The sequence below is a fragment of the Montipora capricornis genome, chromosome 11 (genome assembly GCF_036669925.1).
Source record: "Montipora capricornis isolate CH-2021 chromosome 11, ASM3666992v2, whole genome shotgun sequence".
NCBI classification, from domain to species: domain Eukaryota; kingdom Metazoa; phylum Cnidaria; class Anthozoa; order Scleractinia; family Acroporidae; genus Montipora; species Montipora capricornis.
The window spans coordinates 17,973,720-17,989,576 of record NC_090893.1 but is presented as its reverse complement, the minus strand read 5'-3'; the positions used below and the strand labels follow the sequence as shown (position 1 = coordinate 17,989,576).

The following is a 15,857-nucleotide window of genomic DNA, read 5'->3' as shown; positions in this document are numbered from 1 at the left end:
AAGACGATAGCTAATGAATACAGAAAGATTTTTAACAATAACTAAAAATTCATGTTTTAAGCATGATAATTAAACTGATATGTACGCTTTACGAAGATTCAGCAAACTTTTAAAAGATGAAAACTTTACGAAAACAGAATATCAGACCGCAGCAAACGTTTGAAAGATAAACGCCAAGGACACACGAATCACAACGTGGGTTAGAGCGTCGAAGTGCGGCAGAACGCAATCAAGCGCCTCAGAGCGAGGCAAATGTGTGTCGACACAAAAGCCTCGCTTATTAATTGCACAGGACACCCAATACTGCACAGGAAACCCAACACTGATTAGGAGTTGCGTACGCAATCAAGGATAATCTATAATCGCTATCCAGAGTGTAAAATATAGTTTGCGTTAAACGTTGACAAAGGTTTTCAAACACGCCTCTACTTAGGTGTGCTTAGTTTATGCATATTTACATTTGCGCCAGCAAATACTCAAATCATTTCCCAGATTGAAACTGTTGTATAGTGACTTATCCACCGGATAACGACTGGGGCCAATGGGAAGGGACACCTCGTCCGAGACAAGCGACCTCGATTCCCATGATTTTGTTGTATCTCAATGGAGAGCGGTGTTATGGAGGTCGTAAGTTCAAATCCTACCTAGGACTGATACTTCTTTTGTCCTCTCGCCCGTTGCGCAGTAACTACATTAGAAGACAAAATTTTTGGAACACTTTCAATAATGAACACTAAAATCGCTTCAATTAAAGGTGTGCCTTATACTTTAAAATAATTTCCCTCTTAGCGTCCTATCAGGTGCCCTCCACCACCCCACCCCAACCAATGTTGAAGCCCACTGCAGCTTTTCTGAATGTTTTCGGGATTCTAGTAACATTGTAAGGGGGAGAGTTATGCCCGTGTGTTGCCTTTGAAATCGATCGTGCTTTGTCGACTTAATTGTCCCAACAATTTTGTCCAGGATTGCAGCTTAACAATGAATTTAGTATTATCCTTCTTAAAGTTGTTCTCATTAACCCAGCTTTGCAATATCCAAGAATCCTCAATTCATCGTTTAGAAATGCGCACTTCATTATCGTCAATGTATGTGTTTAAGGCATCAATTTAGGTATCGCAAGCGTATAGATGGCATCTCATGTTTCGCCTTCGTAAGATATCGGCTAACAGTGGAGTAAACAAAGCGTATGGAAAAGTGCTAAACAAAAAGCGATCAAAGATGGGCCACTTCCTTAATTATGAAAAACGCAAAAGGATTCTTACCGCTCTTAGGATAAATTAATCAAAGGATAAAATATAACTCGTTTTCCCGAAACTTTTATTAACTCTGCTTCACGTTAAATACGATATGCTAAAATTAAACTAATAGAACACAACATGTTCCAAGGTAGGACGTCCATAGTGATTCAGTCTATCCATTCGAGTATGGTTGATATTGAACCTCAAACAAATTCGCCCATACATTTTTATCCCCTGACAAGTCACTTCGACCCTCAATAGCGAAAGTGCATGCGGGTTCAAACCAATACAGCATTTAAAATTACAACAGGCGAAATTGTAAATCAACAATAGCAGAGGGAATTTTTTCTCTCAAGCTTTCCTTGAGCATACTACTTATCATCTTTAGGCAGGAGCAGATCTCCTTTAAGCACATTTCCACCGTACCTCTCGTGGCGTTTTTTCAAAGTAATATGTACAACAATATTTAAGTAGGGTTTTCATATGGTCTTAACAATCCGTGATCGGTCTGTGACACGATAGGAGTTCGTTACCAACGGCCAAAATGACTGGAAGAGTTTAATCTCGTTCTACTTTTCTCATCCATTCATGACGTTCATGTGAGATCATCTGCGGCATAATTGCCGACAATCATTGTCAAACGCTTGCCCGTGCTTTTCAAACCAAAATCATCGCTTTAATGCAAATATTAGTGTCGCTTACGATCTAATAATAACAATCTAGCAAAGGTGCGATACAGATTGCTTCCGATCGTGTCCCAGGCTAATCGAGTATTGTTAAGATCATATAGAAATCTGACGCAACTTCATTTGTCATAAGTCACGTGAGAAGCAAAAAACGCACACGATAGAGCACGATAGACTCCCTCTCTTTAACTAGACTGAACTTGGCTTACAAAAAACGAGTATACAGGGAAATTAATTTAAAATAAACTGCACCTTGATGAAGGGCGGCCTTGTGTTTACAACAGTCTAAATAAATATTCCTTGGAAAATAAGCTAGAAATGGACCTTTTTTCCCTTATAAATGATAGAGAACACTGTTTGCACGGAAGTATTAATTTAAGAAACCCCTTCACTCCTTTAAGGCTTTTTCTTGGTTTCAACATCGACACGTGACAAGTTTAAGATTTTTGTCAAAGCCCGTTAACGCAAGCGATTTTTGTCGGAGCAATTCGATGCAGCCTTTGGCGCGGCAAAAAATTGCACCGAGTTTTTGCGCCCGAAAAAATCGCTCATGAACGTAAGATAAGGCAGAAATAATCCCGTAGACGAAATCGGCTACGTTAATAATGTTCTTACTCAGTCAAAGATGCGGCAGAAGTCGAATTTAATTCAATCCTATCGAAATTTAATTGATTCAAACGTCGCACTTCACATGCAGTTAACCCTCGAGATGTAGTAGGCATATGTGAAATGCAACTTTTGAACCGGGTCTAAGGTACCGACGATGTCGGCATTAAATGTCGCTTCGGGAAAAGCAGATCTTAACAAGTGTTATTGAAATCCTAAAAGAAAATTGAGGGTAACCACGTATTTTTCGAAGATAATTAATGAACAATATTTGTAAAAGGCTTTAAAATACAAAGCAATGTATGGCGTTCTTTTACAAAGTGAAGCTTAATTATCTCTGAAAAATGCGTGGTTACCCCCAGTTTTCTTTTTGGATACCAAGATCACTTGCTAAGTTCTGATTTCTCCGCATACTTTTGAACCGCGCAAAAATATCTTTGTGTTAATAAGGAATTTTGCATAAGCAATGTTTTTGTTTTCTCTTCGGACCATTGTAAGTCCCAAGAGAAACTGGAAACAATGCTTATGCAAAATTTGGGGGGACAAACAAAGAGTATTATGGTATTTTCCGAAGTGGCCTATTGAAGTATCTCGAGATGCGCAGAACGTATGCGCAACAACAATATTAGGCACCGTCCTTAACTACAACATAGCACACTGACAGGTTGCCAACAAAATTTTCGCCAAAAATCTTGGAACATTTTGAGAAGAGAAGGGGTTGTTACCGTAACTAAATGAATTTCGCGAAAACCATAAAACTACAATTTCCTTCGAAAGTAATAATTATTGTTTCCCACGACTTTTTACATTTTGTACAAATTTTTCAGACTTTTTTTAAAAAAATGCCTTGTGTGGGATTAGCGTATCCTTACATCGCTAACATTGTCCCATTTTCTCTGGTAAAATGAGAAAATTGTTAAATAGAAAGTTATCTACGTATACCAGTGCTGGGAGCTTAACTGTAACCTTCGGCAAACTGCAGAAAGGCGATCTACGCGCACCATGGACAGCGATGCTGGCTTCACTCGACACGACAATTTCGCTGAAATTTTTATCTTTCTTCCCACTTGTGAATTGAGCATTTTTCAACCACTAATGGCTCTCAGCTATTGAATCTCCGGCCCATTCTCTCAGCCGTGAGCATATCTCGGAGAACGGGGCTCTATCCGAGGGATCTTCCTCCCAGCATTCCCGCATTAACCCATACATCCGAGCGGGGCATTGATCGGGACATGAAAGCAACTGCAAATCCCGTATCTGTTCAATCGCTTCTTGATTGCTGAGTCCGGCATACGGCTGGCCCCCGAAGGTGTAGAGTTCCCATAACAAAATCCCGTAGGACCAGACATCCGTCCGGTGGGAGAACTGCAGCGCGTTGAGTGCTTCCGGTGCCATCCACCGCACCGGAAGTAAAGCGCTGCTATGAACCCAAGAATAGTCTCCTGGGTATTTGTAGCTTCCGATTCCAAGGTTGGATATTTTGACGATGTTGTCTTCGGCGACGTAGACATTCCGAGCCGCCAGATCGCGGTGTACGAAGTTGTGCTCGACCAAGAAGTCCATACCAGACGCAATCTGCAGCGCAAAGTCCAATAACAAGTCGTACTCCGAAAGATCACACGGTATCAACCCGGAGAGCTTGGAAGCGTTGTCCACTAAGAAACGACACAGGTCCAGATCGGTGTAGTATTCAAAGACCATGAAGCGCGGTTCTTCGGCAGCAGACACGCCAATTAGGCACAAAACATTGATATCCTGGAGACCAGCCAGAATAGAAGTTTCACGCTTGAAGTTTTCGACGGCTGCGGGTGGCACGCCTGTTTTCAGGCGCTTGATAGCGATTTCCACGTCAGGCGACTCCGAGTCGACTTTCAGCAAAGCACCTTTGCAAACTTTAGCGAACAACCCTTCGCCCAACGCCTCTAGGAACTTTACCTTACCGTGGCTCACCTCTTCAAGGTTCTATGAAGAGAACAAGGGGATATGAGCAACGTAGCGCAAAACAAGGCACCTTCAATCTTGGACTGATTAAATGGAAAATAGGAGATTTTGAGACTGATAGAAATTTCAATCTGAACATTTCCTATGAACTGTTCTCGTGTTAGAGGGCGTTTCGATTTTCCAGTAAAACCTTTCTCTTTCCCATTCCTTGTACGTTGGTACCCGGTCATTCGGGGTATTTAGAATCGCGTTTACATGAAATGGGAAACGGGAAATGGCAGGCTGCTGTTTGTCATAAAAGCGTTAACATTTTCTTATTCTAACTTGTCTTTCTCTTTTAAGTGCACCCAAAAATTGAAAATGTTTTTTGTTCCTATTTTATTATAAATCTTCCCATCCAAAGCAAACATATGTCAACATTGTTACTCAGAATCTCCCTTTTTCTGTGCTGTGCAAGTCACGTAAACTTGGCAAACCTAGCAGTATTTTGGACCCACGACCGTGATGGCAGGCCCATAGGTCTATATTCTCCGTTTTATGCCACAAACTGCTTTGCATTCTCGTTTCGCATTTTTAAGCCTTGGCAGTTCAACGCCCCAAATATAATCGGAATGTCGTAGAAAATCTGCTCGAATAATCTTTTGTTGTGTATCTTTGACGTTATGGTGATTCGTATTATACTGTACAAGGTGATTCAAACTTTTGAGTCTGGGTGAAATCCTACAGTGTGTGATCATTCATATAAAAGATACTGAGCTGTCCTTTCTGTGGTGCTGTGTATTTTACTGTACACCTTTAACTCTGTCGGTAAAATCCTCAAGTGCGACCATTCAAATGAAAGCTACTGAACATACTTTCATACAACGCTGTTTACTATCCTGTAATTCAAATTTGTGTCTGAAGATATCTTAACATCTAGCCATTCAAATGAAAGCTACTCAGCTTGAGGTTCTGCTTATTACACTGTGCCGTTAATTTCTCGAGTCCGTAGCCATTCAAATGGAAGCTATTGTAAAGCAATACCTTCATGTTCAAGGTGGCTGTTACTGAGTCTGTAAAGAAACAGCAGCATGGACCACAAGACACCACTTACCTGATTAAAAACACAAGACTTGATTTCACTGATGCTTTGCTTCAGGTCAAAGCTCGGCTGCTGCAAAGTACTCTGGGTACTTTTGGATATAGAACCGGAAGAAGCTTGGTCACTCTGCGGAAGAGCGCTTTTCCTGTGCTGCACTTTCAGGTAGACAATGATCGACAGGAAAGCCACAATCAGGACAGCCATGATGGCGGAAATGACGTAGACTGTTCGACCGACAGGGCGATACGATTTCAGGGGCTGTTTGGAACCTGAGCAGAAAAAGGAATTCTCTGAAAAAAGCTGAAATCTCTCGGCGCGCGTTCCTTTACCCTGCGTCAGGAGTCAGGGACGGACCAGGTTATCAACAAATGTTACTCGGCCAAAAAGAGGTTTTTAGTCCCTCAGGGCTCAACCAGACCGCCGAGTGGTAAGGGCCCTATTCGTAACACGTAATAAGGGCCCTATTCATAACACGTGATAAGGGCCCTATTCATAACACCTTCTGCAACGAAAGTTAATTAAATATCACACCAAAACGCAACAAATGGCCTACCTGCAGCCGCAACCTGACTACACTTGCTTATGCCACAGGATTCCATTTCATTATACCGTCCCACATAACACCACGGGCTATCACGCACGCTTCCAATATTACGGCAGAAGTTATGACCCGGAGGATCCATATTTGGCCAAGGTTGGCAGGGGCGACCAGATTTACTCACGCTTTTTCGGCCAAAGTACGTTTGACCGGTGCCATTGTAGCAAGTGTGATCTGTTTGAAAATACAAATTTCAGTAACGATATTCTCAGTAACACATTCAACCAAAAAAGCACCTCGTGGTAGCCGCGAGAAGGTGGTTTTAATTCACATTCTCACTGTAATGCAAAGAGACTTTTTGAAACCATTTCCAGCGGTAGATTTTTGTCCCCACACGCCTCGATCCCCTTATATCAGCACCCAGGATGAAGCATGTTCCACTAACGACCTTTTCGTAATACCAAAGAAATTCGAAAGCAGAGGGATTACCAGCTATCAGAAAAATTGGTCTTCACTGCGATTGCGCATACTTTGCATTCAGCCAAAGATTGGTGCAAACTGTTGCGGTGTCCTTGCGTGCGAAACATTTGTCAAATTAATGTGTCATTAGCTGCCATTGTCAAATTAATGTATCATTCTTCTAGTATTTGATAAGCGTTTAATGACCCGGGCGACAAATTACTCCTCAATTTTGGCACGAATCAGCGTTAATTTATAATTTCACATGTGAAATTACAATCTTGCCATGGCAACTTTTCCCACAGTGCCAAAATGGCGTCTTATGAACGCAATTTGTCACCCATGATATTAATAGCTAATCAAATGGTAGAGCGGTTTTCAAATGAGTGTCGTGAAACCAAAAGCAAAGTAATTACTTTGACCAATCAGAAAGGACGGAGATAATCCAGTAAACCAATCAAAACTCGAAGCAATAACACGTAGCCGACACAAAGCAGGGGAAAATGTGCACGCGCGAGCTACGATTGGTTTTGGTTTCACTTCTGATTGGTTGAAAAAATGGCGCGAGAACTTTGAACCAATCACTGAGTGAAGTAAATTTTTTGATTTTGGTTTCACTCGTCACCACCGGATTTGATTACCCATACTAGGCGGTTCCTCGTGCGAGTAGACTTTCAGCTCTGGAGCTCCGGGAACGAGTAGCAAAGCCGCGAGAAACGAGCGGGCAAGTGAAATGAGCCCGCGAGGAGCCTGAGACGAGTCGGCGAGCGAAAAATGAGAGCCTGCAAAGGATGGTATTGTTTTTTGAATCCCACCCCTCCAAAGGAGTAAAAAATTGACAACTCGCTCACTCAATGTGTCAAATTATTAGCAACCGAAATTGAGCAAAACATAAAACAAACATCACTGCAAATTGCATGTGTAGGCTCTTAGTGGGAATGAAATCTACATAACAACAAGACCTGTCAATTTTTCACCAATCAGAATGCTGCGTTCGTGAACGAACGCCCTGAATTCGGAAAACAATGCCATTCTTGTAAACTCTAATTTTTTCGCGCCATGCCTCTCGCGGGCTCGCGTCCGTTTCTCGTGACTTTGCCACTCGTTCCGCTGCGCCAACGAGTCTTCTCGCAGGCTATGCATCCTCATGCTTTGTCATAGGTTCGTTCAATTGTTACTTCTTAAGTGTGTATCAAAGGCGAAGCTGATCCAATGAATAAAAATAGCAGGTCGTTCTCGGTGATGACCGAAAAAATCGCCGGCAATGGGGACGAGAAACAAGTGACGAGGTATAAGAGACTGCAAACCAAGAAATTCTAACCTTCAATTACGAGCGATGTTGTTTCTTCAGGTGGTATATTGGTCCCAACGCCTGTAAAATAAGAGAATTAAATGACACCATATTTATTAGAAATCAAAGTGCAAAGTTGCGGTCGAAATGGAAGAACGGTTCGTCTTGTGCTAATTGTTTCTCAGTGAAATTGCGAACCAAACCAGATTAAGATCTGTATTGCTGTATCACGTTTAGCGTTTCCTATCAATGAACGGTTGAGTACAATGGCACTGCTTTAAATTCAATGAAGCCGAGCCAAAACCAAAGCGATTGCTTGGATCAATCACAAGAAACGCAAATATTCATATGAGCCCATCACAACGCGTGAAAAAAAAAACAAATTGGATTGGCCGTGAGAAAATTAAGAGAAAGAGAGAGAGAGAGAGAGAGAGTGAGCTCTGTTGGAGTGTTGGTATGCCCGGAAGTCTCATTTACGGGAAATTCATCTATGATGTCAGCTTAATTTCTTGTAATTGGTCATCGGGGTCCTGTGGGAGTCTCATTCGCGGGAAATTCAATCTAAAAATAAATCGGTCTGTGAAAACGCCGTTACACGAACACAGTAGAGTTGTGGGCTCCGGGTCATGGGTTCCTGTCACAGCTGAGTGAGAGGATCAAGTTCTATCTTTCCTGTATAGACCCAACTTCAAATATAGGAATACATTTCTTTCAATAAAGATAGCACTTCAAATTAAAATTACTTTCAAATAGATGCGTCTGCTGAAATGTAAGCGCTACACGGCCCATAATACAGCTGCATCATGAGATACTGGGTACTAAGCATAAATTTGACAAATTGTCACAAGGCGTCCCCTTAAGGCTAAGAACTTCATGTATTGCTATTTGGCTAGGGTTCCCGCGGTTGAGTCATAAGGGAACTTAAGCAACGACAACGGCGACGGCAACGAGAACGTCACAAATGTGCATATTTAGTAGGCAAAAACAATAGCTTTGCACGCCCTGCACGTGCGTTTTTCACTTTTGTCCATTTCTTTGCCGTCGTCAGCAAAACAACAACGTGAAATAGTCAAATTTTAGGTTTTAAGGAGAACGTCAGCACTTGACGCTAAAGTTTCATTTTCTCCCCTAAATTAAGCGCCGTTCCGACCAATGTCATTTTTGAGGAACTACCACACCCTTGTCATATAAGAAGGGTTGACATGTTTACAAAGTGATTACAATGACGCGAATTTATATTTTGAGATGACGCTCTCGGTGCCGTCGCCGTTGTCGTTGCTTAAGTTCCCTAATAGTTAACCAAGTAACGTGAATCCAATACGTAGCTGTATTACACAACCCTCACATTGATTAAAGTTTGAATAAACGTGTAATGGTGCCTCAAGTGAGAAGAACAAATGAAAAAACGTCTCTGGTCACAAGAAGCGAGGATTGCTTTCGATTTAACACGATGATTAACTTCTAAGTGACAATTCTATTCACCGCTGAGGGACCAATAGGCCTTATTCACGAAAAACGCTGATGGTTTGTCCGGTCATGTGTCACTCATGACCAATGAAATGTTGGCGGTCATGTCGTTAAATTGACAACGTTTTTGGTGGCATAGCAGCTTGTTTTGTTCACCTGCTCTCCTAGGCAGATTCATAAGCATCTCCGCTTTCACGGAAAACCTGAAAACTTTCAGAGCACGTCAACAAAACAAGCTGGTATTCCGTCAAAAACGATGTCAATTTCGCGACATAACCGCCAACGATTCCGACATTGGTTTAAGTGACACACAACAGGACAAACCGTTCACGTTTGAAAAGTAAAACTTCACGCTAAAATTCTTTCCGCTTCAGGGATGAAATTGTTACGGATTTCATCATCTAACCTGGAATCCCAAGTGGAGTGCAATAGGAATGGTCTTTGTCGCTGCGCGTTGGAAGAATGTGGCAGTCTGGGAGAACAGCTTTATACTTTAGGTCCATTCCCGCAAACTGAAGTTCAGCTTTACAAACGTCGGAGTAGAGAGCAAAGCAGTCCTCACGACATAACCGGGGCTTGGAACCAAGGCTCTGATTATCACAGGTTTCAAAAATGTGGTAACACATAGCTGGTATCCCATACTTAAAACAGCTGTCAATCAAAACAAAAAAGGAAGCCTTGTAATGTTTCTATTTGTGACCGTTTCAAAGAGAGTCTTGGTGAAAAACCATTGAAGTGGAAATTAGCTTGATATTCATTGCATTTTCATTGCATGATTTGGAACTCGTTTTGGCAAAGTCACAAACAGCAACTAGGAAACGGGGAACTGATGTTGACCAAGATTTTTGGGCGTTTAAATGGAAAAGGTCAACTAGCTTATTTCCAAACATTCCTAAGCAAAGAAGGTTTTCTTACGTGATGAAATAAGATTTTTTTGCAGGGCAAACCGAATAGTCCCCAGCATGCAAGATAGGCCCTGAAAATCTGTGAGTTCCCAATACTGCGCATTGGCGGCTACTTTCTCGTCCTCCCAGTTTGCTTTTCTTTCGGTCAGCACCAAGAACACGGACTCTGACCACAGCCAAAAATACGGGCAGTCACGGTAATGATATAATGTTGTAACCGTTGAAGACCGTTATTGTTCAAATTTCTGAGAATGCGCCGAAGAGCCGGAAGTCCGTGATTTGCGGACTTCCTGCTTTGGCTGTGGCCAGAGTCCGTGTTCTTGGTGCTGACCAAAAAGAAAAGCGAACTCTGGAGACGAGAATGCATTGGCTAGTGCTCGAAACAGCCAAAGGAGAACGGGGAGTCTCAATTTGTAAATTTGAAGGTTGGCCCAAGAAAGGGCCACTTTATGAAAAACGAGCTGAATGCTTAATCGGAGTCAAAAAGCAGCGAATTAAGGACGTTCGCGCCAATTGTTTCTGCGCATCCTTACTGCGCACGCAAATGCACACGCCACGTCATACACGAGCGCGCGCGCTAAGTAATAAAATGAGAACTAATAGGGCAAAAGGCCATTGCTATAGCTTTGCCTGGATTTAACGCTCTTGGACGTTCGGTGACCCCTATTTTTCTTTCCAGAAACGGATTTTATTTACAATTATCTCCACGTTGTCCAAAAATGAACAAAAAATCAATGTGGGAAGTTCAAAAAATTTCAAGATTTCTGCTCACGGGACATCAAATCCTTCCATCTTGCGGCTGCAAGGCGCGTGAAACTGTGGTCGCTAAATGCGAACTTGATCTTTAAGGGAACCTCACCAGTGGACTTAATTCACTTAATTAGTCCACTTAAACAATATTTGGCAGAGAAGATTTCACTTCAAAGATTTAATTGCAATATATTTGGGTTTACAGACACTGGCCTTATTTGATAACGAAGCCCGATTTTGTCACATTTTGGGTTTTTTCCGGACATGTTCTCTCCAAAACGAAGTCGGTGACCCCCCATTTTTTTTACATTTCTGAAATAACTAACTCATCATCTTACAGTAGTAAAAGTTTCAGAAGAAAATCAATGTTGAAAAAATTTCGCGCGAACGTCCTTAAGTATCGGCAGAAGCTCACGATCTTGAAGCGTTTAACTCTGGTTCAGAGCTGGAATTTTCTTTTAGTTAAAAAACTTCCTTATTTGGATAAAACGAAGCTCGTGCATTTTCCCGCGCGTGCAGCTTCGATCTTAATCTTGTCCATATTTGGGCATAAAATTGGTGTCCAAAAATTCCCAGCTTTGTTCCAAGGAAATGAGTCGCAAGTAACGGGCTTTAAGGTCATTTGCTTCTGGTATCGAGGAACGGGCGTCAAAAACCTCTCCTCAAGGGACCAATTATGCACCCGTGTTACACAATCTAAATGGGTAATAGCCATATCATCTAAATTTAGATCAGTGAGTGCAAGCCATCTCAGATGACCATCCGAGTCATCCAAGCAACTCATTAAATATGCGTTTCCTCTTTCACTTCAATTACATGAAGTTTACCCTATACTTAAAAATTTTCTATCAGGAAAAAAAAGGAAAAAAAAAAGGGAAAAAGAGGAAATTTTTTGTTTAAGATGACCGACGGACATGGATGACAAAAAGGTTGAACCTAGTCCATTAGCCTCGCGTAAGGAATCATCGATAACCACCACACCATCGAAGCACGCTGCTGAATGAAGACGAATTTTTATAATATTTAAATAGAGACCCATTACCAACATTGAAAGCTAATCGATTTAAGATGGGCGCTTACTTAGAATGGGCGTTTAGACTAAAACACAGTTTATCAGCACTATTCAAAATGGGTGCTTAGACCTAAATACGGTGCATGCATGGTTGGATGACTCGGATGGGTATTACCCATTTAGAGTGTGTAACACTGGTGAATTATGAGTATCCCAGCAACTGCATGAAGGCCTTTTGTCGTTTGCTGTTACCTTACCTATCAGACACCTGATGACCTTCTTTGATAAACTTAAGCGTCTTTGCCAGTTTATACTCAATTATTGTTTGATGGCCTCGGTAATTCACCCAGATGGTCTGATTTCCCATAAAGTCAGCACATGCTTTACCGCGATATCTTTCACACAGGCCAGAAGGCGAGGATGTCCTGCAAGCAAATGGACATTGGGACTAAGCAAAGGCACTTCAACGGGGTGGATATGGGTTTCTAAACTCAGCTAAAATGGGAATTTGAATATGTTAGGTTTAACCCATTAACGAGTAAAATCGTCTGGCGTTAGACAGAGTAAAATAGGGAGTTTAAGCAAAGACTACGGCTGCTACGGCAACGCCACGAAGCAAGGATATTATTGGTTAAAAAAGGAAAAATAATCGTGCTGCACGTGCAGCACGAATTTCCGTGCATTTCTCTGCCGTACTCCACAAAACAACAACGTGAAATCACCAAATTTTAGGTTTTGACGACAACGTGAGCGTAAAACAATGAAAAAGTCATTTTCTGTTTTGACTTTAAAACCGTTCGTACCCATTCAGTTACAGGATAGTTCGCCTGTATTGCGCAAGGTGAACAAGACGGAATAATCGCGAAATACTTGCGATAGCGCTAACTTGTATTTTAGACTGACGTTTTTGTTGCCGTAGCCGTTGTCTTTGCTTAAACTCTCTAATACCAAGTCTGGCCGGTTCAGACCGGTTTGGGTGTTAAAGGGCTTAACAGGAGGAAAGTCACAGTGCTCGAAAAAAGGTCATGACGAGCCGAGTTGGAACCAACTTAAAACACACGTGTCGCCGAATCGGCAATAGTACCCGACCCACAATAGTGAGAACGACGTGCTGTGGTCTTTCCGATACCTGCTTAACCGACGTCTGGGTTAGCCAATAAAGTAAAAACGCCACTGACCGCTCAGAGGGATGTCCAGGGTTCGAATCTCGATTGGACTGTCACTTAAGCCCTGACGAAGGCATATAATCTTTATTATCACAGTTATTTTTTTTAGTTGATTTCTTTTTTGTATTTGGTGGTTAAAGGCTTTTTCCGAATCTTCTCTTAACGTTTTTTTACAATCTTACACTCACTAACTCACTTACTCATTCAGACAACCCAGATGACAATATAGATATTGTTTGCACTTACAGTGCACTACCCACAAAACATTCGTAAGGAGTGATTTAAGTCAAAAGTTGTAGGAAACTTACCATTCGGTTGCATTTTGTCTGCGCGGCTCTAAAAAAAGACGAAATAAACAGGTAAGTACTGATAAGTAGTAGACAAAAAACAAGGGAGATATCTAAACGGATACAATCTCGACCCCAGAGCTCTTCTCTTTTGCGCATGACCGAGGGAGAGAAGAGCTCTGGGGAAAGCCTGAAACAAAGTGTCTTCTCATTGGTTTTCGTGAAGAGCAATGAAAAGGCGTCTTTGACTGAAGCATACATGTTAGCACGACGAGTGAGCAGGCGCCGCAAGGTTCAAATAGCCAATTGTTGCCAATAAGAACCCTACAGCGCACGTTCTCCTTCGCAGAGTTTCCCAGAGTCTCGGGTCATGCGCAGACGTAAGATCCGAGGCTCTGGTGACGACAATGTCGACCTAACTGAAGGCGCGCGCAAGAGAAAGGTACAAGATAAAGGGCCGATATGTATGGGTTATTGACCAAGCGTGAGGTCAAGATGACTGGATATTGGCCAAGTTCTTTTGGCCAATATTCAGTCATCTTGACCGAACAATCTTGGTCAATAAAGGATTTATTAGATGACTTGAAACACCAAAAAATGATCTTTGATCTTGCGGGACCAAGCGAGAAATCCCGAGCGGGCAGTATCGCTCCATCTTGCCCGCTCGGGTAGCCAATCAGAGCGCGCGATTTGGTTCATCTTGCCCGCTCACGGAGCTAGTCATATAATAATAAGCACTTATTGACTGAGTGAGAAGGCCGAACGGGGAGGTATTCACGGCGTACAAACCGAAAGTCAAACATTTCCCCGTCCGGTGCGACCTATACCAGTCAATAGGTATTTAAACAAATAACCAGGCGATTTTACGTTGTCTTTCTGTTTGTGCACGGCGGCCAAAAAATGTTAATGCTTTCATCACGGAAAAGTTCAGATTCTTGTTCCGCCGGAAAGCTCATTTTATGATGCCATAATAGAAGATTGTTGCTCAAAAGCATTTCGAGCGGGTTCGGCGTCAACTCTACCCTGAGACTGAGCTGACTCTCTCTCGATCTTCCTAAATACAGGTTTCTGGCAGACTAGTTTCTGTAAGCGACATGCAGAGGAAATACTCATGGGAATTTAGACAGTTAAAAATTGCCACGAGGTTGTAAAAAAAAATCAGGTTTGACCAGTCGAAACTGCATCAAAGAAGGTGCAGGCCGCGAGCAGAGACTTCTTTCGAAAGAGACTCTTTGATCGCAGGGTACGTCAACTCGTCCCGACCCGCTCACGTCACTTTGCGATGAGATTTTTTATAGGATTGCGTCAGCGGGGACGTAAGATCATAACAAAAAGCAAGTTAATTAGATTCCTTTTTCAAAATTACAGAACGTCCTCGTGAATTTACTTACATAATACTCATAAGGAGAGCATTTTGAACTGGCAACAATGAGGTGCTGTTGAATGTTCCTTGTTAGCCACGAGCGAGGATTTAAGTGTTGAAAGCAATTTCGCGATAGCCGTGAAATTTGCGAAACAACGCAAATTAATTTACTTACAAATCTCGCGCCGCTTTCTCCACCAATCGACAGGAAAGCGAACCAACGCAGCACCCACGTTTTCTCGCGCTTCGCCAGCTGGGGCTGCATTTATTTTTCCCGCAAATTGGATTGGTTCATTTGCTTGACTTAGTTGTGACTTCTTAGAATTTATTTAGTAAAACTTAACAACGGATATCAGATTTCCAGTATTTTCATCGGCGCGCCGGACACAGGCTATTAGTTCATATACCTACTGTACCTAATATGGTCAAGGAACGCGTCAGCAATTAAGCAAACTGAAAACATTTTTGCAGGTCTGAGAAAAAATGGCCGACAAAAGCCGTTTGTGCCAATAAAATCAACATGGAAGAGTTGATCCTGGAGTTTTTAATAAAACAATTATTCTACTCAGGCTTGCTGCATATAAAGTGATTATAACCAACTCGGCGCGTTATCCATCACTTCATATCCAGCGCGCCCTCGCAGAATAATTGTTAAATACTCCGACACTTTGTAACCAATACATAACGTTGCGTTAGACCTAGCGAGGTGAACATGTCACGTGTATATAAAATGTCACCCTCACGGTCACTAAACATTCTCGAACAAGTGCCTAGGCTCCAAGGCCCTCGTTCACAGTACAGGCATTGTGTGCCGTGGAACAATTTTCATATATGAAAATCCCGCCAAAGCTGAAATTCATCCAATCAGATGACTACGATAAGCAATGCGAATTTCCATAAAAAAAAACAAACGGTCGAAAAGCCTGTCGGTTGAAGGTGGGCATTTATATAGTGCATATTACAACTTGACACTAAAAACGATTTCGTCTCCTTGAATGGTTCATGGATCGAATGAACAACTTTACTTTTGAATACAGCAATTACAGGAGCTAAAAAACGCATGATTC

General features: G+C 42.1%; 1 protein-coding gene across 2 annotated transcripts in view; it reads right to left on the bottom strand.

Annotated features, from left to right (window-relative positions):
• Positions 1-1,300: 1,300 nt before the first annotated feature.
• Positions 1,301-15,857, bottom strand: part of LOC138024879 (tyrosine-protein kinase transmembrane receptor Ror-like) — a 73,758-nt gene continuing 59,201 nt past the window's right edge. For both annotated transcript variants that reach the window (XM_068872071.1, XM_068872072.1), the window contains 7 exons: positions 13,449-13,476; positions 12,232-12,399; positions 9,714-9,958; positions 7,871-7,921; positions 6,106-6,324; positions 5,565-5,821; positions 1,301-4,492 (listed from right to left, as the gene is read on the bottom strand). In XM_068872071.1, the coding sequence (XP_068728172.1) occupies positions 3,623-4,492; positions 5,565-5,821; positions 6,106-6,324; positions 7,871-7,921; positions 9,714-9,958; positions 12,232-12,399; positions 13,449-13,476 (1,838 nt within the window). In that variant the 3' untranslated portion in view covers positions 1,301-3,622. The remainder of the gene's footprint in view (positions 4,493-5,564; positions 5,822-6,105; positions 6,325-7,870; positions 7,922-9,713; positions 9,959-12,231; positions 12,400-13,448; positions 13,477-15,857) is intronic.